The sequence below is a fragment of the Mytilus edulis genome, chromosome 2 (assembly GCF_963676685.1).
Source record: "Mytilus edulis chromosome 2, xbMytEdul2.2, whole genome shotgun sequence".
NCBI classification, from domain to species: domain Eukaryota; kingdom Metazoa; phylum Mollusca; class Bivalvia; order Mytilida; family Mytilidae; genus Mytilus; species Mytilus edulis.
In genome coordinates, this window is record NC_092345.1 from 66945031 (window position 1) to 66965758 (window position 20728).

At 30.7% G+C, this 20728-nt stretch overlaps 1 protein-coding gene and 10 non-coding genes across 11 annotated transcripts in view; all 11 read right to left on the reverse strand.

Moving 5' to 3' along the window:
- Positions 1 to 737: 737 nt before the first annotated feature.
- Positions 738 to 20728, reverse strand: part of LOC139512720 (proliferation-associated protein 2G4-like) — a 32978-nt gene continuing 12987 nt past the window's right edge. Inside the window, exons 7-13 of the mRNA XM_071300586.1 lie at positions 11559 to 11637; positions 5772 to 5850; positions 4344 to 4422; positions 3764 to 3815; positions 3087 to 3181; positions 2501 to 2628; positions 738 to 1385 (exon numbers count right to left, since the gene is read on the reverse strand). Of these exons, the coding sequence (XP_071156687.1) occupies positions 1281 to 1385; positions 2501 to 2628; positions 3087 to 3181; positions 3764 to 3815; positions 4344 to 4422; positions 5772 to 5850; positions 11559 to 11637 (617 nt within the window). The 3' untranslated portion in view covers positions 738 to 1280. The remainder of the gene's footprint in view (positions 1386 to 2500; positions 2629 to 3086; positions 3182 to 3763; positions 3816 to 4343; positions 4423 to 5771; positions 5851 to 11558; positions 11638 to 20728) is intronic.
- LOC139513914 (small nucleolar RNA SNORA57) lies at positions 4080 to 4210 on the reverse strand. Its single transcript, XR_011662549.1, has one exon. It is a non-coding gene; the product is annotated as a small nucleolar RNA SNORA57 (small nucleolar RNA).
- Positions 6036 to 6166, reverse strand: LOC139513921 (small nucleolar RNA SNORA57). Its single transcript, XR_011662556.1, has one exon. It is a non-coding gene; the product is annotated as a small nucleolar RNA SNORA57 (small nucleolar RNA).
- LOC139513924 (small nucleolar RNA SNORA57) lies at positions 6495 to 6626 on the reverse strand. Its single transcript, XR_011662559.1, has one exon. It is a non-coding gene; the product is annotated as a small nucleolar RNA SNORA57 (small nucleolar RNA).
- LOC139513919 (small nucleolar RNA SNORA57) lies at positions 7333 to 7463 on the reverse strand. Its single transcript, XR_011662554.1, has one exon. It is a non-coding gene; the product is annotated as a small nucleolar RNA SNORA57 (small nucleolar RNA).
- LOC139513916 (small nucleolar RNA SNORA57) lies at positions 7689 to 7819 on the reverse strand. Its single transcript, XR_011662551.1, has one exon. It is a non-coding gene; the product is annotated as a small nucleolar RNA SNORA57 (small nucleolar RNA).
- On the reverse strand, positions 8045 to 8175 carry LOC139513918 (small nucleolar RNA SNORA57). Its single transcript, XR_011662553.1, has one exon. It is a non-coding gene; the product is annotated as a small nucleolar RNA SNORA57 (small nucleolar RNA).
- On the reverse strand, positions 8401 to 8529 carry LOC139513925 (small nucleolar RNA SNORA57). The gene has a single exon (XR_011662560.1). It is a non-coding gene; the product is annotated as a small nucleolar RNA SNORA57 (small nucleolar RNA).
- On the reverse strand, positions 11023 to 11154 carry LOC139513923 (small nucleolar RNA SNORA57). The gene has a single exon (XR_011662558.1). It is a non-coding gene; the product is annotated as a small nucleolar RNA SNORA57 (small nucleolar RNA).
- On the reverse strand, positions 13544 to 13674 carry LOC139513920 (small nucleolar RNA SNORA57). The gene has a single exon (XR_011662555.1). It is a non-coding gene; the product is annotated as a small nucleolar RNA SNORA57 (small nucleolar RNA).
- On the reverse strand, positions 15477 to 15607 carry LOC139513915 (small nucleolar RNA SNORA57). The gene has a single exon (XR_011662550.1). It is a non-coding gene; the product is annotated as a small nucleolar RNA SNORA57 (small nucleolar RNA).

Genomic DNA, 20728 nt, shown 5'->3' on the forward strand with positions numbered 1-20728 from the left:
AAAACTAAATATAATAATTAAACTGCCACTGCCAGATAGTAATCCCCAAGACAAAAATTAGTAAAAATCTGCATAAAAGAGAAATTACTATGGACTGAAATATTCAGGAATTAACTGATTTGTATATCTGGTCTTGCTGATGGAGAAATTGTCATTAAAACTCAATAACTTAAATAATGAACAGTCTAATGATTTCAGCCATGCTGACTATTTTTCTCTATCTATCTTTTATATTTTTAAGATATTAACAGGCATGAACTACAAACCAATGTTGTTTAAACTCTTATTTATATAGTATTATAAAGATTTCATTGTTTAGAACCCCCCTCCAACAAACCCTTTTTTGTTGGGGATGGAGGGTAATAGCTTAAGACTTCTTTTGACCAATCACACCCAAGACTACATGATTACCATGCAATACTATTACTGTATTAGAAGACTTGATATTTAGGCAAATCATAAGCTGAAGATCAAAACTGCATAAACTTCAATTACAATGAAGACACCCTGCACCAAAATGTAGAAGCCAAAACTTGGTTTATATATCATTAGATAGAATGTTTACCGTAACATATATAAAGTAAACAAAAACCAATGAAAATTCCACATGATTTTTGGCTGAAAGGATCTGCCTGAAACCAGATAACTATTGTTCCCCAGATACCAGATCAAAATCAAAGAAGACATTTATAAACTAATTGGAAAGCAGGAGGCATTTAAAACAATAACAAGTCAAATAACTGGGTCAAAACAAATTTATTCTGGAGGAGACAGTACTGAGATTCTGACAGTACAAATTATAAATGCTTTCAATTCTATTTCTGATTTAAGGATTCTTTTGCTTTGTTTTATTTCTCACTCTCTTAATAATATTGTGTTTCATAAGAGCATTACATTGAAGGGTTGAGAGAATTGTTCAAAATAAAATACAATTCCAATTTTGCTTTAAAAGTAAACCAAATTGTTTCCTAATTTTGTAAAACTTCTAGTTCAGTTATACAATGTTATTTGTTTCTCCTACAAATGTATATAAGTATAAATACTTATTTCTAATATGTATAACAAATTTAATAAATATATAAAATAAATAGCTCCTTTCTTTGTTTATCATGATGACAGCTGTAACTATTTAAATGCTACCTTTAATCAACAGTAAAAATGATTTCATTATTTAATATTGTCACTTGCATTCCAGAATTTTTCATAATCAATTTACACGGATCCCAGTCTACGACTAGTAGCACTTTTAAAGTAGGTCACTATGACCTTAAATAACATTTTCAATCCTCATTGGCTTCTCCCCCAATTTCAGCATCAACAGATTTTCCTGCCTTCTTCTTCTTCTTTTTGGCAGCTTTTCGTGAAGCGGAAACGGCCAGTATTGCCTGAAATTGTATGAAAATTCAAATTAACTCTTACTATAGAAAAATAGCTGAAAAATTGGAGGGGCAATAAAGCCTTTTAAAATTACCATACTGGGTCTTAAATTTGCTCTAATAGGACTTAACGTATTGAGGTTCATGGAATAAATATAAAGGAGTAGGATCAGTAAGACCCCTTTTTGGCCCCAAAATAAAGCAGTTTTACAAAATTGTTAAAATGTTTACTTTTAGTTATTTATTGGACAGTAGAATGTTTCTTCTAAATAAATATAGGCTGTGTTTGACAATACAATTCACATATATCGGGTACTAGCATCATTAAGTCATGATAAATTACTGAAATCTTCACAATTTTGGCATTCTAGTTATATTTTAGATGGTTTCCGTCTTAAATGAAAGTGGGATTCGTGTTCATTCTTAATATTGAAATGTAAGTTATATTTGATGATTATACATAATGATATAATAATATACGGATGCGGCCACTTTCATTTTTGACAAAATCATCTGAAAAGTGACAATTGTTGGCATATTTGATAGATTTTTCATATTTAAGCTAGAATCGGGGCGTTTTTAATGAGTAAATCAGTTAAAATCTTTTCCATATACTTATTGAGTCAACTAAAATAGACACTTAAGTGTTTAAAAAGTGTCTACAATCTTTCGTTGAGGCCAAAATCAGTTCTTACCGACCTACTCCTTTCACATTTGATGAAATACCATAACATGAACCATGACAAAATTTGTTTGTTTTGTGCAAGTTCTCTTTTTTTCCCAATGTATGGGTCACATTTTGGATTGAAAAAGTATCGGTGCAAAAACTATATACATGCACTTGGTGAAATTAAAGAAAAGAAAGCTTCTCTTAAAAGGATTTGTTGTTATTTTGCTTCTACACCTTCTAGAAATGGTTAAAAAAAAAATTATCATAAAATGAGCATTTTTATTCTCTGGAATATTTACATCAGATAAGTTTTCATCAAGTATTTTTGGTTATGAAATTGAATAGAGCACAATAAATATGAAAAGATTCCAATGTAATCTGCAATGCACTGGTGTCACAATAAAATGATAACACTGCTAGCTAAGCACCATTTATCTTGTAACTTAATACTCACTTTTAATTCTGGATCCTCTACAGATTTTTCTGATTCGTATAATTCTGCTTCAAATGGCAGTCCTGTGATCTTCAGTGGACCATTGGGCATCAGCAGTACTGTGAATTTAAATTGAGCTACGAACTCACCTGAAAGAAAATTTTTATTTTGAGACAAAACATACATCAATAATTTTTTTTTTTATATTACAGTATAACTTTAAAAGAGAAATGACAAATGAAAAATGCAGCAATAGCATATATATGTCAGTTCATATGACAGTGTCATACATGTAAAAATAACACCTTTTGTATCAAATAAACGATCAATTCCTGATTTTTTTTTATAACAAAATTCTTATGTGAAATACAATACTTTAATTGCATTTCATAAATAAATGAAGGCAAGCTTTCAAGATAATTTTGGAATAATAATGCCATAATATCTTATCTTAATAAATTTCTGTTATGTATGGCATATATTAAAATGCAAATGAAGAATATTCTCTTTATAAATATATAAATTTATATGTTAATCTGAGGCACAACAGTTCAAAATTCAAACAGATACTTCTGAAGTCATTATTTCTTTAATCAAAATCACTTACTCTCTTTTTCATAAAGGACAGAGAAAGGTACCATTAAGTCATGCTTGACACATTCAACTACACCCATTTTTGCTTTCTTTTCATCCTCGCATAATCTAGAAAAAAATAATGTACTTGTTTAACCTATATAAAATTATTGAACAAATTATTAACAGACATGTAAACACATGTACTTATTTTCAGCTGTGCTAAATGTGAACTAGAGGCCCTAAGGAGCATGTGTTGATCACCTAGGTATATGTACATATTCAACAAAATACACTTTCTAACATCTTATACAAGCATTTAATTCATAACAAAAATCTTTATTTTGTTGATCTTGTATTGCTGATCGTTTTGTCTGCTAACTTTCTCTCTATCATCTATAGTTTTTGCTCTAAACACAAAGAGGGTAAACAAATCCTCATTTATCAGCCATCACTCCTACAGAGAGTGAGTCATCTAACTATATCTTCAAAATATGACTAGTTTGCATATCTTGCCTTACTGACCATTTTTAAAATTAATTTATGTATGAACCTGCTCAATATGGCTGTCATTGTGTGCAGAGTTCAAATTTGGATCAAAATCTTAAAGTTGCCAATATACATCTTTTCAGGAAAATTCATATCAATAACAAAACTGTTTTACTTGTTTATATCTTTTAAACAACCAAAAATGAAATGTATAAGTCTTACCTTAAAGAAAAGGGCAATAATCCAAATCTTTTTTCTACATCACTTAAAAATTCTGAAAAAAAATCATAAGAAATATGTCATTTACTATTCTATATCACCACACTATATAATATGCAGAAAATATGCATACTGCACAGTAATCATAGTAATTGTAGCCATGCTGTAGAAATAGTGACAATCAATACCCATAATTTTAATTTTCATTTGCAATAGAATTGTATTGGCTACCATTGACTTTTTTGACAGAAAAAAATATAATGAAGTGCCGAACCTCTCATTTTTTTGAGTTTTGTAAGTCATGAACTAAAATTTTTTTAAATGTTGTGAACATAGAGGAGGGATCTGAAGTATGTAGAACTTCAGCACCGAAGACAGTCCACATTTTATATACCACCATCACATACATGGTAAGTTACCAGTCAAACTTAACATGCCAAGAATAGGTGGTTAGTTTTACCATTGAACATAAATCAATTATTTTAAAATTCTTGAAATAAAAGTTAAATATGATAGCGGTAAATATTTGTTCAATACAATGTAATACTATATCTTGGCCAATATAGTTGTATTTCCCACTTACGCCTGGAAGCTTTCATTTTGAGTTGATAGACAATATCCTTTTTCTTATACACTGTAGTTCTAGTTTCGAGTTCTCTTCCCTGAAACACATAACAAAGATTTTTTTCCCCTGTATGTTTAACAAAATTACAGTAGAAAATATACATCGTAAAAACCATACATTTGTGCAAAATACAACTAATTTAAATTGGTTCTTTGTAAAACAAATGGTTCACACATGTTAACATTACTTTCAAAACAAGCTAAAATAATAATAATAAAAAACTAGAGGCTCTCAAGAGCCTGTATCGCTCACCTGATTCTACTTGGGTTTTTGAAATAGTATAAAAAAATAAAAAATTTGGCAAATTTGGCTAAAAGTAACAACACTTGGCCAGCACCTCACAAGGAAAGGAACATTCATGCTATGTTTGGTTTCATTTCATTCAGTGTTTCTCTTAAAGAAGTCATTTGTATGCATTTCCCATAGGGTCCTATGTTAAACTTAGTCCTCTGCTGGCGGCCATCTTGGATAATGGATCAGCTACAAAGTAACAACACTTGGTCAGCACCTCATAAGGAACATTTATGCCATGTTTGGTTTCATTCCATTCAGTGGTTCTCTAAAAGAAGTCATTTGTATGCATTTCCCATAGGGTCCTATGCTAAACTAAGTCCCCCGATGGTGGCCATCTTGGATGATGGATAGGATACAAAGTAACAACACTTGGTCAGCACCTCATAAGAAACATTCATGCCATGTTTGGTTGTAAAAAGTTAACGACAACGACGACGCCAGACGCCAAGTGATGAGAAAAGCTCACTTGGCCCTTCTGGCCAGGTGAGCTAAGAAAAAGGCTTAAACCATTATAAAATGGTTGTTTCCAAAATCATAATGAAATGTACATGCTAATATATTAATAAAATAAGAGAATATGGCTAATAAAACATTACTTAAAGATAACAAACTACTTTCCTACACCATAAAACAGTCTGGAAAGATAAAACAAAGTCAAACCTCCTGAAGTAATGTAAAACTATATCTTTTAGAGAAGGTCAGACATCATTTGAACCTTAACATATATAGATTACCACATATACTGAGCATACCAATGTGATTTATGTTTGTCAGTGTTTTCCAACAAAAGTGATTATCAAAGGACAATTCCACACATCTTCTTTAGTAGATAGAAAATATTCAAAGCTTGTGTTCAGTGTTATATCTCTGCATTTAATTGATATGTAAACTGGATTATATTTCCATAGGGGTAGTGCCAGTGATATTTGAGTATGTCAGAAGGTACAAATAACAACTTATAAATCATACAAGTATGTACATCAGTTTTCCTCCAATTGATCGAGCCATTCGTGATATTTTCACTTTTTTTAAAGACATAACAGATGATGAATGTCAAGTCATGGAAATATCTCACAATGACCTTTCACTGACCTTGCCTTCTCCTGAACTGACCAGTACATCTACAGCATAAACTTCATGTACATCAAATTCACATTTATCATGTTCTTTTCTGAAAAAAAATATATTCAGCACATTAAAAATTGAATATACTAAGTCAAAGTCAGAATTGATAAAATGATATAATGCATTGTTTAAGGGTAGAAAACTTATTCTCCATCAAATTCAATGACTGATTCATAAGCCATAGTAATATTGACAGATAAACAGCAATACTTGATGAACTAAAGATTTTTTGACTGTTGTGAACATAGAGGAGGGATCTGAAGTATGTAGAACTTCAGCACCGAAGACAGTCCACATTTTATATATCACCATCACATACATGGTAAGTTACCATTCAAACTTAACATGCCAAGAATAGGTGGACAATACTAAACGTATACAATAAAATCCTTCTCTGAGCGCAGCCTCATAGTCATAGAAACGCAGAGGTCGAACTCTGAATAGTTAGTGCAAGTTAGGACACAATATTCAAGCTTGATATTGTCTGCACACAATGTATTGAAGTTTGCTTTAAATTAAGTTGAGGAAACTATTTTGTGCAAATAGTTGTTCTGTATAAAAATGATGAAGGAAAGATTTATTCTGTACAAAAATGGTGCAGGAAAGATTTGTTCTGTATAAAAATGATGAAGGAAAAATTTGTTCTGTATAAAAATGATGCAGGAAAGATTTGTTTTTTGAAGATTTTTTGACTGTTGTGAACATAGAGGAGGGATCTGAAGTATATAGAACTTCAGCACCGAAGACAGTCCACATTTTATATACCACCATCACATACATGGGAAGTTACCAATCAATACTTAACATGCCAAGAATAGGTGGTTTAGTCCCTTTAGCCTAATTACATTCCAAGGCATCTTTTAACAAGAATACACCAGTTTTTGTGGTAAGTATACACCACCTTCTATTTTAAGTACCAGAAAATAAAAGTAGTTGTTTGATCGACCCAATAAGACCTAACACATTACAACACATCCCTTTCAAGCAGCTGACTAAATGACATTCTGTGCAGGAGTATCTAAGAAAAGTGTGACAAATAATTATTATTTGTTAAGAGAACCTATGAACAGACATACAAAGTGAATACAACATAGCCCTCAATTCTGGAGTTAGAGTTGCAAAAAGAGGTCTAAAAAAAGTTATATCTACAGTGTCAACTTTAAAAACAATCTAACTACCACAACAAATTCAGAAGCCACATTTTGACATTCATTTTTTCTTTGTTTTTTTTCTCTTTAACTTGATTTATTACATTATTCCATAGACTTCTTTGACACAAGCCAATTGCAATTTGTTTTCCTTTCATGCATAAACAAACCCTGTGAACTAAAGTATCAAATGCTTGATTCATACAGAAACTGTCCAAAACATATGAACTTTCTCTAACCTCCTTTGATAAAAAAACTTGCCCATCAATCATTTTTTCCCCAACATACAGTATTAAAACAAATTTATTCTACAGCAAGTACAGGCATATGATCATATCTTGCAAGCAGTTGTTCCTTTAATGATGAATCAAAGATCTAGAGACTGTTGTGAACATAGAGGAGGGATCTGAAGTATGTAGAACTTCAGCACCGAAGACAGTCCACATTTTATATACCACCATCACATACATGGTAAGTTACCATTCAAACTTAACATGCCAAGAATAGGTGGACAATACTAAACGTATTCAATAAAATGCTTCGCTAAGCACATCCTGATAGGACCGGAGAGATTGAACCCTGACAATTAGGGCAAGTTTGGACACAATATTTAAGATTGATATTGTCTGCACACAATGTATTGAAGTTTATTCTAAATTGTGTTTAGGGAACTATTTTGTGTAAGTAGTTGTTGTGTAAAATGATGAACGAAAGATTTGTTTTCTTAAGAATTTTTGACTGTTGTGAACATAGAGGAGGGATCTGAAGTATGTAGAACTTCAGCACCGAAGACAGTCCACATTTTATATACCACCATCACATACATGGTAAGTTACCATTCAAACTTAACATGCCAAGAATAGGTGGACAATACTAAACGTATTCAATAAAATGCTTCGCTAAGCACATCCTGATAGGACCGGAGAGATTGAACCCTGACAATTAGGGCAAGTTTGGACACAATATTTAAGATTGATATTGTCTGCACACAATGTATTGAAGTTTACTCTAAATTGTGTCTAGGGAACTATTTTGTGTAAGTAGTTGTTGTGTAAAATGATGAACAAAAGATTTGTTTTCTTAAGAATTTTTGACTGTTGTGAACATAGAGGAGGGATCTGAAGTATGTAGAACTTCAGCACCGAAGACAGTCCACATTTTATATACCACCATCACATACATGGTAAGTTACCATTCAAACTTAACATGCCAAGAATAGGTGGACAATACTAAACGTATTCAATAAAATGCTTCGCTAAGCACATCCTGATAGGACCGGAGAGATTGAACCCTGACAATTAGGGCAAGTTTGGACACACTATTTAAGATTGATATTGTCTGCACACAATGTATTGAAGTTTACTCTAAATTGTGTCTAGGGAACTATTTTGTGTAAGTAGTTGTTGTGTAAAATGATGAACAAAAGATTTGTTTTCTTAAGATTTTTTGACTGTTGTGAACATAGAGGAGGGATCTGAAGTATGTAGAACTTCAGCACCGAAGATAGTCCACATTTTATATACCATCACATACATGGTAAGTTACCAATCAATACTTAACATGCCAAGAATAGGTGGGTATGACATAGGACAGAGGCTACAAACATTAAAGCATTTTTGGGGGTAAATCAAAGGAATTTTTTTCTCAACATATAGTAAAATTTTCTTCTGAAAACATAATACATAACAATCTGAATCTAACTTTTTCTTCTGATATTCTATTTATTCAGGATTGTTCTAAAGCATTTTAAAACTAAGAATCATGCATTACTGAGTTTTTGTGATGTATTCAATTACCCGTCAGAAAATCAGATCTAATATTTTATATAATAAATGGTCAAAAACAGAAGCACACTTAATGCTACCATTCATATAACGCTTATGATAAAATAAATTTTAATGAGATTCAAATTTGGAGGCAATTTTGAAAAAGATCACTTTTAAATTCTGTGAAAAAGAAGTTGTCTTAGATGATAGTAGGGGTTTGTTTTAGCTCAGGTAGTTATAAAGCATACCATTCAGAATTCAAAGTACAATCAGTTATCAGAATTACGTCCCTTGAATACAATCATCATCAAGTATGCCTACATTTATATTGCTTTCAATTTAACAGCAAGTTCTAGTGTTGTAAGAAAGTTTGTTAACCATACTAAAATATTTTTAGAAAACTCTCAAATTGAGCCAGATTTGCACAATTTTCCTCCTTATTCTTTTATATAAATGAAAGAAATTTGAAGGGACTAAAACATACACACAAGGGTTTGAATTGTTAGAACTATGAATTTTGTTATAATTATTTAAACATATAAATTTTGGACAGTTTTTACTATTTCGAATACAATAGCAAACCATTCATATTTCAAGTTACATACCATTCAAATTTAACATGTCAAGAATAGGTGGGTATCTGATAGGGCAATAGCTTCATAATTTTTTTTCCCTGGCAAATTAAATTATTTCTCTTAAAATATCACTTTCCTTGAAAGGTAAATCGAAGATCATCCTTTGTTTATCTTACAGTGATCAAATCATAACTCCTGTCCTAAAAACTAAAGTTATTCAAGCTACACAACCAGTGTTCTATTACCTTAAATGCATTATGTAAATTTTATGGTAATGAAGATGTTTAATGATTTTATAATCTAAATTGTGGACACCAATCTGACAACCATTAATCAGCAACATTTTCACAGTACATGTTGGTTTTTTTAATCCATTTCTTGATTAATATTACATTTTTCATATGATTTCTTCAGACATTGCAGTTTTTGTTCACATGTAAACAACAAGTCTGAACCAATGTATCATATGGTTAGGTCATACAGACATTACTCAGCTTATCAGGAAAAAAACTTACCCTTACCAATTATTCTCTGACAGTACATTATTTAATCAATATTGTTTAAAGCAAGTAAAGTAAAACTAGTTAGAGCATGCAGCTGTTCTATAAATCATGATCTAAAGATTAAATAAACAGCTGCGCCATGAGCGCATGATACGCCCGACGTCTTGTGTGGAAGTTTTATGCAATAATCATAAATAGTTTCTGAGGAAGTTTTAAGCAATAACCATTTATTGTTTTTGAGACACGGCGGGACATGTGAAACCCCCCACCACCCTGTTTTTTTTTTTACAAATATCACTAAAATAAAATTTTGAATCAAACCAAAAAGTATACAGATCTTTAAATTAGTATAACACAGAAGTGTGTACAGTTTCAAGCAATAATCATAAATTGTTTTTGAGATACGGCGTGACATGTAAAAAAAAACCTCCCCTTTTTTACAAAATACTCAATAATTCAAAAATAAAATTTTGAGTCATCACCAAAAAGTATACAGATCTTTAGATTAATATAACAAAGAAGTGTGTAAAGTTTTAAGCAATAATCATAAATTGCTTTTGAGATACGGCACGACATGTAAAAAAAACCTCCCCCTTTTTTACAAAATACTCAATAACTCAAAAATGAAATTTTGAATCATGACCAAAAAGTATACAGATCTTTAGATTAATATAACAAAGAAGTGTGTAAAGTTTTAAGCAATAATCATAAATCATTTTTGAGATACGGCGCGACATGTAAAAAAAACCTCCCCCTTTTTTACAAAATACTCAAAAACGAAATTTTGAATCATCACCAAAAAGTATACAGATATTAAGATTAATATCACTAAGAAGTGTGTAAAGTTTTAAGCAATAATCAAGAAACGTTTTTGAGATACGGTGCGACATGTGAAAAACCACACCCCTGTTTTAGTTACAAAGTGCTGTAACTCAAAAAGTTTAAATCTTATTTTCACAAAAAAGTATACAGATCATTTGACCATCATAAGAAACAACTATATTAAGTTTCATGAAATTTGGATAAGTCGTTCTCAAATTACGGTGCGACATGTTTACGCCGGACAGACGGACGGACACCGGACATTAGTATACCATAATACGTCCCGTCAAAATTTTGGCGGGCGTATAAAAAACCCAACTAATTCTCTATTAAATTCAATGACAGACTCATGAGTCATAGAAATAGCAGTTAAACAGCACTACTTGATAAACTAAAGATTTTTTGACTGTTGTGAACATAGAGGAGGGATCTGAAGTATGTAGAACTTCAGCACCGAAGACAGTCCACATTTTATATACCACCATCACATACATGGTAAGTTACCAATCAATACTTAACATGCCAAGAATAGGTGGGTATCACATAGGACAGAGGAAAGACATATTTTTCCTTTTTTCTGACATATTTAAGGATTTTTTTCTAAAAGATTCAGTGGTAAACTTACATTTGAAGAATACACATGTCAACACAGTACAAATGCATAAATAAAAGACAACTGTGGGCAGAGTATTGTGCTACAAGACATACATTAAACACAAGAGAGGCAATTTTTAAAAGACCCTGACTACCCATAAATTAATTTGTTTGGGCTACTTTTCCTTCAAAATTGTGTGCTTTCCTTTACCAACCAGGAAATATGACAGTTGTTATTCATTTGTTTGAGCTTTTGATTTTGCCATTTGCTTAGGAACTTTCTGTTTAGAGTTTTCCTTGAAGCATTGACTATTGGCTGTGAACATTATATCTAAATATAACTAACTTTTGTGCCTCTGTAGGGTTCTGTATTACTGCCTTCTCACCATCTATCACATTTCTTTTTAATTGGTGGGATAACATGCCTGGAAAAAAATGCATACTAAATCATATTGATTTTTTATAAATACTAAGAATTTTCTACCCTAAGAAAAGCTGTATTTGTAAATCCTTTGGAATATTTGGTTCCTCAATGCTCATCAACTTTGTACTGTATTTTTTTTTAATTATTATTCAAGCATCACTGATGAGTCTTTTGTAGATGAAACAGGGTATCCAGTCTTGCATGTAAATTTTTTATCCTTTCTATCTACACAATTATGTTGTAATCAATCTGCAGTTTCAGATTTTTTTTTAACCATATTTGCTTTATTTCAAATACACAAGTATACTATTCAGAGTTCAAATAACAATCAGGTATCAGAATTACGTCCCTTGAAATTAAATCATCATCAGCATACCTGGTATTTGTTTTTGGGGTTTTACTGTAAACAATTTCTTAGCAGTTTTAAAACCATTAATATTTTTTTTTTTATTTATTGTCAGGACTATAATTTTTTGTGAATTAGTCATATTTCTTCCATTACTATGTCATGTATGTTTTTGAGTAAGACTGTTTATGTTGTTAACACAATGTAGACATCTCTAATCACAATATCATTTTTGTGCTATATGTTTAACATTAAGAACATAATTAAGTGCGAGCGTATGACATTTGCATTGATTTTAAAAAGTTTCATTCTTTCATTTGTGCCAATTTTATATTTGCTCCTAATTAGAGTTACAGGTAGGTTAATACTTGCACATGTACTATATCATTGGTAAAATCTGGTTATAAATTTTGTTCACTTAAGTATAATAAATAAGTTAATTTCTATTGAACACTAAAACGTGATGAGCAGGGGACAACAGTTATATACATGTTATGATTGAAAATTCATAACATTTGTACAACTGGCTAACGGAAGAGGTCTATAATGATAAATGAAAAATAACATGACTTGGATAGTGAGTTGTCTCATTAGCACTCATACCACATCTTCTTATATCTATTCACTTATAAATAACCTGAAAAAATATTGGCGCAATTGCAAAATGCCGCTAAGTGCATGTGACAAGTGTTAATATACATGTCAATTTAAATAAACTTTTCACTGGATATTGCAAAAAAAATATTATTAATAATACCAATTATTACTACCTTTCATATAAAGCTTATGATAAAAAAAAATTTGTTTGAACAAGATCCTTTTTAAATTCCATTATAAGAAATTGTCTTTATAGATGATAGTTGGGGATTATTTCACCTCAGGTGATAAAACAGTATACCATTCAGAATTCAAAGTACAATCAGTAATCAGAATTACGTCCCTTGAATACAATCATCATAAGTATGGCAACACTCTCTATTGGTTTCTTCTAAATAGCAATGTTAACTGCATGTTATTTTTCAATGTCTGTATTTGCAATAAATCAAATCCAATAGTGAACATATTGATTTTGATATAAACTCTTAAATTCCAAGATAAATACTTGTGTTGAAAGATGGTTTGGGAGTGCTTTTATTTAGGCAGTGATAGAGCATACCAATCAGATTTCAAAGTACAATCAGTTTTCAGAATTACGTCCCTTGAATACAATCATCACAAGTATGCAGACATTTTTATTGCTTATATTTTAACTGCCAGTTTCAGGTCAAAAAAATTTGTTTCTCATATCAAAATATTAATTGAAAATCTCTTTTTTTATAACATTGCATGTTAAATGTTTTTTTTTTTTTATCAAGCTTGTTTAACACAGCAACAATTTCAACAACACCAGTCAATTGAAACATGTTTTTGTTTCATAGCAATCCTCTGTTCAAAACAAATGATCAAAGCCTTACCCTTGCCATTATTATATGACAAAATTTTATACAATGTGGTTTAAAGCAAGTAATGTTTAACTAATTTGAGCAACAAGTTGATCTTTTCATGATGAACCAGATTGGTGGCATGTTGTGAACATAGAGGAGGGATCTGAAGTATACAGAACTTCAGCACCGAAGACAGTCCACATTTTATATACCACCATCACATACATGGTAAGTTACCATTCAAACTTAACATGCCAAGAATAGGTGGGTATGACATTGGGAACAGGCAAGAAATATTAATACTTTTCTGGCAATTTTAATAATTTTCTTTTAATACATCAATCATCATAAGTATGCAGACTCTCCTTATTGGTTACTTCTAAATAGCAATGTTTACTGAATGTTTTTTTATTTAAATGTCTGTACTTGTGCATTTAAAATCAAAAATTTAGAAAAAGTAAGAAGACTATCAATTTTGTTACAATAAATCTCAAGTAACATTTTAGACAATTTGTTACTTTCTTTCAAATACAATAAGCATACCATTCAGATTTCAAATTACAATCAGGAATCAGAATTACGTCCCTTGAAATAAAATCATCATCAGTATACCTGGTGTTACTTTCATTATTCCATAATTTCATTCATGTTAACCATTTATTGCAGATAAATAATTATCATTATGAACTGAATCAACAAGAACAAAGGAGAGTATGCTCCACTTAGAACATTTTTAAATGTAATTTAAAACCTTTCCTTTATGTTAAGTTAAGGAGGTACTTTTTTTAGTTTTCTATTTTGATTGAAAATACCATTAAGAACTTATATACTATAAATTGTCTAAAAATAAATCACACAAACCTATTATTGCCATTTATATAAATCTTATTCTGAAAGAAGTCTGATGAGAAGTTAGGAATCAAAATAGCAATGTTAACTGTATGTGACATGTATGGATTTACAGTATATCAAATCCAATTGTACAATTATTGATTTTGAAATAGATTTTACCGGATTTCAATTCCAAGAACTGAATCAACAAGAACAAACTTATTTTAGAAGATAAGTTCATGGTATTTTATTAATATAAGACAATGGTTGAGCATAACATTCAGAATTCAAAGTACAATCAGTTTTCAGAATTACGTCCCTTGAATACAATCATCACAAGTATGCTGACTTTTTTGTTGCTTAAATTTTAACTGCCAGTTTCAGGTCATAGAAGTTTGTTTCTTTGACGCATCAAAACATTAATGGAAAGATCTCAATTTTTTTTACATTACATGTTTATTGTTTTTATCTCGAGCTTGTTTAAGGTGGCTCGGGACTATTGGACTGTGCATAATTTCACGCATGAATTACAAAAGTATTTGTCGTAAATTTGACATAATTTTTCTAAATATTTTGATTGATTAGAAATGTTAAATCATTGTTGTTATGTGACTTATAGAATATTTTCATTATTATCCGTATTTGTTAAAGGGTCAAAATGACATTTCAACCATTTTCCCGCCAAAATTTGGGTTTTAAGGCAAATATATAATTTTTTTTCCTTATCGGTGACCTATGTTTTTTATTGGCTCATTCTTTGAAGCTATATTCCAGCTTTCCATATTACAGTTTTGGACCAATTGTCATAGAACGTTTTTTTGTAATTCCAATAAAAATATGTCAACACCTCAATTTTTCCTATCATTTCATTGAAAAATGGCCCATTTTGGCCATACCTGTTTAAAAGTAAAATTTTGAGCTTAAATGGTACGTGATCCCCTATTTTTTTTCGACCAATTTGATTCATTTTGTTTAAAGAATAAAATAACCAAAAATACGGCACTTCTGATAGAAACTTCAAATAGGCCAGAGCCACCTTAATACAGCAATGATTTCATCAACACAAGTCAATTGAAACATGTTTTTTTTTTCTCAGAGTAAACCTCTGTTCAAAACAATTGATCAAATCCTTAACCTTGCCATTATCATGATAATAGTTTCTACAATGTTGATAAAAGCATGTAATAATTAACTAATTTGAGCAAAAAATTGGTCTTTTAATGACGAACCAGATTGGTGGCATGTTGTGAACATAGAGGAGGGATCTGAAGTATGTAGAACTTCAGCACCGAAGACAGTCCACATTTTATATACCACCATCACATACATGGTAAGTTACCAATCAAACTCAACATGCCAAGAATAGGTGGGTATGACATAGGAAAGGCAACAATTATTTTTCTGGCAATTTTAATCATTTTCTTTTAATTCATCAATCATCATAAGTATGCAGACTCTCTTTATTGGTTTCTTCTAAATATCAATGTTTACTGATTTTTTTTTAAACATCTGTAATTGTGTCTTTAAAATAAACCAGATGCTCCGCAGGGCACAGCTTTATACGACCGCAGAGGTTGAACCCTGAACGGTTGGGGCAAGTATGGACACAACATTCAAGCTGGATTCAGCTCTAAATTTGGATTGTGATTAAATAGTTGACACAGCATAGGTTTCTGACACAGAATGAATGTGGTCTAATGAACTTAAAAAAAATATGTTTGCCTTTGAACAATTCACTATGCTGTTGAATATTAATCCTCTCAAAAAAAGGTTTGAAGAAATTTTCTTTTTATTTATGAAATCTGAAATGAAAAAAATTGACCCCCCAATTTTTTTTTCACATCCCCCTTTCCCTTATTTCAAAACTGATCTCAATTCAAATTTCTAATGAAGTTTGCAACAATAACTACTCATTTAAATACATCATAAAATATTAAAATGTAAAAAAAGTGCTTGTTATTACTGAATGGTAAAGATTGTTTTAATCTATCAGTTGGTAGTAATAGTGAATATACATTGTATATTGTATAAAACAATGATTTAAGTTGATTCAACTACTATTCTGGACAAAGAAAGATAACTCCAATTGAAATCCAATTGGAATTTCTTGCTATTGCACAATATTGTGCAATTAGATATTTCTTGCTATTGTGCAATACTGTGCAATTGAAAATATTTGCTATTGCACAATACTGTGCAATTGAAGATTTCTTGCTATTGCACAATACTGTGCAATTGAAGATTTCTTGCTATTGCTGAATACTGTGCAATTGAAAATTTCTTGCTATTGCACAATACTTAATATAATAATTTTGGATCCTGATTTGGACCAACTTGAAAACTGGGCCCATAATCAAAAATCTAAGTACATGTTTAGATTCAGCATATCAAAAAGGCCCAAGAATTCAATTTTTGTTAAAATCAAAATTAGTTTAATTTTGGACCCTTTGGACCTTAATGTAGACCAATTTTAAAACAAACCAAAAATTAAGAATCTACATACACAGTTAGATTTGGCATATCAAAGAACCCCAATTATTCAATTTTTGATGAAATCAAACAAAGTTTAATTTTGGACCCCGATTTGGACCAACTTGAAAACTGGGCCAATAATAAGAAATCTAAGTACATTTTTAGATTCAGCATATCAAAGAACCCCAAGGATTCAATTTTTGTTAAAATCAAACTAAGTTTAATTTTGGACCCTTTGGACCTTAATGTAGACCAATTTGAAAACGGGACCAAAAATTAAGAATCTACATACACAGTTAGATTCGGCATATCAAAGAACCCCAATTATTCAATTTTTGATGAAATCAAACAAAGTTTAATTTTGGATCCTTTGGGCCCTTTATTCCTAAACTGTTGGGACCAAAACTCCCAAAATCAATACCAACCTTCCTTTTGTGGTCATAAACATTGTGTTTAAATTTCATTGATTTCTATTTACTTAAACTAAAGTTATTGTGCAAAAACCAAGAATAATGCTTATTTGGCCCTTTTTTGGCCCCTAATTCCTAAACTGTTGGAACCATAACTCCCAAAATCAATCCCAACCTTTCTTTTGTGGTCATAAACCTTGTGTCAAAATTTCATAGATTTCTATTAACTTTTACTAAAGTTAGAGTGCGAAAACTAAAAGTATTCGGACGAAGACGACGACGCCAACGTGATAGCAATATACGACGAAAATTTTTTCAAATTTTGCGGTCGTATAAAAATTTAGAAAAATTGGAAGACTATTAATTTTGTTAAAATAAATTTCAACGTAGATTTTAGAAAATTTGTTACTTCCTTTCAAATACAATTAGCGTACTAGTACCATTCAGATTTCAAAGTACAATCAGGAATCAGAATTACGTCCCTTGAAATAAAATCATCATCAGTATACCTTGTATTGGTGGTTTTTTTTTTAAATAATTTCATTCATGTTGACCATTTATTGCAGAATAATAATCATCGTTATGAACTGTATCAACAAGAACAAAGGACAATATGCTACTTAAAGAACATTTTTAAATGTGATTTAATACCTTTCCTTTATGTTCAAGTTCAGGAGGTACTGTTATTTTTAGTTTTACTACTTCGATTGAAAACACTGGTAAATAAGAACTTATATACTATAAATTAGTGATGTAAAAAAATATGAACTTTAATACTCGGATACTCGGTCATGATACTCGAGTACTCGTGAGTACTCGGATGAATCTAAACGTCTATCGAAAAAATTAGATTTTAGGTTGGATGCAGTGTGTTTGTTATAACCTTTCATAAACATATTAACGAAAGACAAACGTACAACAAAAAATAGCTTGATCCTCTGTTTTTTGTGTCAATTAAACAATGAATTACCGACAGCCGTTTCTAAAAATCAAAATAGAATTATTATTTGTATACGTATTCATGAACCATTTTCCTATAAAATCCTAAATATTTGCATATTTAGTCCGACAAAGTAGATAATATATGTATCGTCTGTTCATGAAGAGTTGATATTTTTCATAATTCGACTTGATTAATTTACTTGTGTTTTTTTCGAGTTGTTCAGTCTTACTTTTTCTGTGTTTTGTTTTTGCACTATCGTTTGTCTGATTTTTTTTTGCCATGACGTTGCCGGTTTATTTTCGACTTTCGGGTTGGAATATCGCTTTCGTATTTTTGGCTATCTTTAAATTGTAAATTAAACAATTAAAGTTAAGTTTCAAATACAGAGTAATTAAATTAGTTTAAATGTACATCTTCTCATACCGATCACGTTTATATAGAAGTTTTGATTAACAAACAAAGGTAAGTTTTTACGGCTTGTGATCTGTTTATTTAATTTAAAATCCATGAAAGTGTTGATCAGTGTGCAAACACCGTTAAAAATGTCTCTAATCAGTTGCGTAGGGTTCACCGCAGGTCACTTTGATTTTGTTCTTGTTTAGAAATATGATCTGGTTAACAATTTCAGACGAAAGACTGTTGCTGGTACTACTATAACAAATAATATACTCAGGATAAACATCTTTATGTTGTTAATTGATTTTATTTAGTATTACAAAGGGGATATTTCAACGGAGCTAAAGTGAGCGGAAATGTGGCGAGAAATATATCAAGATGTATAACAGGCAATTGAGTATCCGATTACTAAAACTGTACTCGAGTACTCCGCCTTCCGAGCGAGTACCTGAGTACTCGAGTACTTGTTGCCATCCCTACTATAAATTGTAAGAAAACAGAACACAAAATATATTATTGCCATTTATATAAGCCTTATACATGTTATACTGAATTAAGTTTGAGCAGAAGTTAGGAATCACAATAGCAATGTTATCCATATGATTTATGTATGGATTTACAGTATGCACATATATTGATTTTGAAACAGATCTTATCTAAATTCCAAGATAAAAATTTGTTTATAAGGCCAGGATTTTTTAATTTGTTGGTTTACGGATCCGCCGACCTGATTTTGCCGATTTCCAGAATAAAAATAAAATTGACTTTTCATGCTTTTTCATTCCCGCCGACCCTAACAAATGCATTATCCCTGAAAAATAAATAAATTATCCTTTTTTATAAAATGAAATGCATTAATCACTAACAGAATTGGTAACACTTTCTGTTGTGAAAAAATGAAACTTCCAGTTTACGTTTCTAAAAAAAGATAAATCAATTATTAATGACCTTGACATGTCGTTTGGACAAATATTTTTGTGGAACGAAACCCGTGTTTAAAACCAATTACACAATAAGTTCGTTTCTCTTATTTGTCAACAGTCCGTAAGATGCATCTTCTCATAGAAATAGACTTGTCCAAATGTGGACAGGTGGAAGTTCAGGACATAAGTTAAAGTACTGAATATTAACAGATCATTTAAAATTTTCTTGTTTCATAGATTATAAAAAAAATTCGTCCATTTGGATAAAAACGGGAATGCGTGACAACAGATTAACCCGATATTCTCATTTTTTCCAGTGGACGAGTCTATTACGTTTTTGACGCGTGTGTTGAAAATTATTTTATTACCACGCTTTTACATTTATTTCTTTATCAGTTTTCGTTCTTGAAGATCATTATTCACCAAGTTTTCTGGAATTGATTAAGAGCTATGTGAATTTGTCTTCCTTTATGAAATTTAATTACGTCTTTGTCCGTGCACCCCCTTTTTTACGGGAAATTATTAGGCAATGTCATGCAATTTTTATTACAACTGAGCAATAATATTTCATTAAACTAAAATTTAAGAAATGATGACAAAATAGGATAACAAACATATTATTATAGAAAGGTGAAATATATTTATTTTGCATATCAGTTTTCTGTCTTGAAAGATATTTTTTTTATTTTTTTCCCGACCGACCGACCCGACTTTTTCATGGAGAAAATCCGTAAACCAACAAATTAAAAAACCGTGGCCTAAAGATTGAGTTTAGGGGTGTTTTACCTTACATACGATACTAGATGAGCATACCATTCAGAATTCAAAGTACAATCAGTTATCAGAATTACGTCCCTTGAATACAATCATCATAAGTATGCCTTCATTTTTATTTGTTTTCAATTCAACTGTTAGTTTTTGAGTTCTTAGAAAGGCCATATCAAACTTGTTCCAAAAATTTAAATGAAAGGTGTTTAATAGAGTAAGAATTGTCATTTTCCACCCTCAATTTTTGCATGAATGGCAAGAAATGTGAAGGTCTAATACATCAATTCCCATGGGTTCAAATTTGTATCACAAAATGTACTTTTATCGAACAGAATAACTCATGGAATTTTGTATATGCTGTGATCTTTATTTTTAAGGACATTGTCATATAAGTATCGAAATGTGGAAAAGTATTCTGGAAACCAATTATGTTAAACAAAAGAAATGCTGTTTCAGAGTAAAATAATGTATCTTTTTTCAGAATGTTACTTCATTGATTAGAGAAGCTATGATATGGCCATTTTTATACCCTTAAATTAAAAATTATTTTTGTTTACGTATTTATCACTTATCATGTTA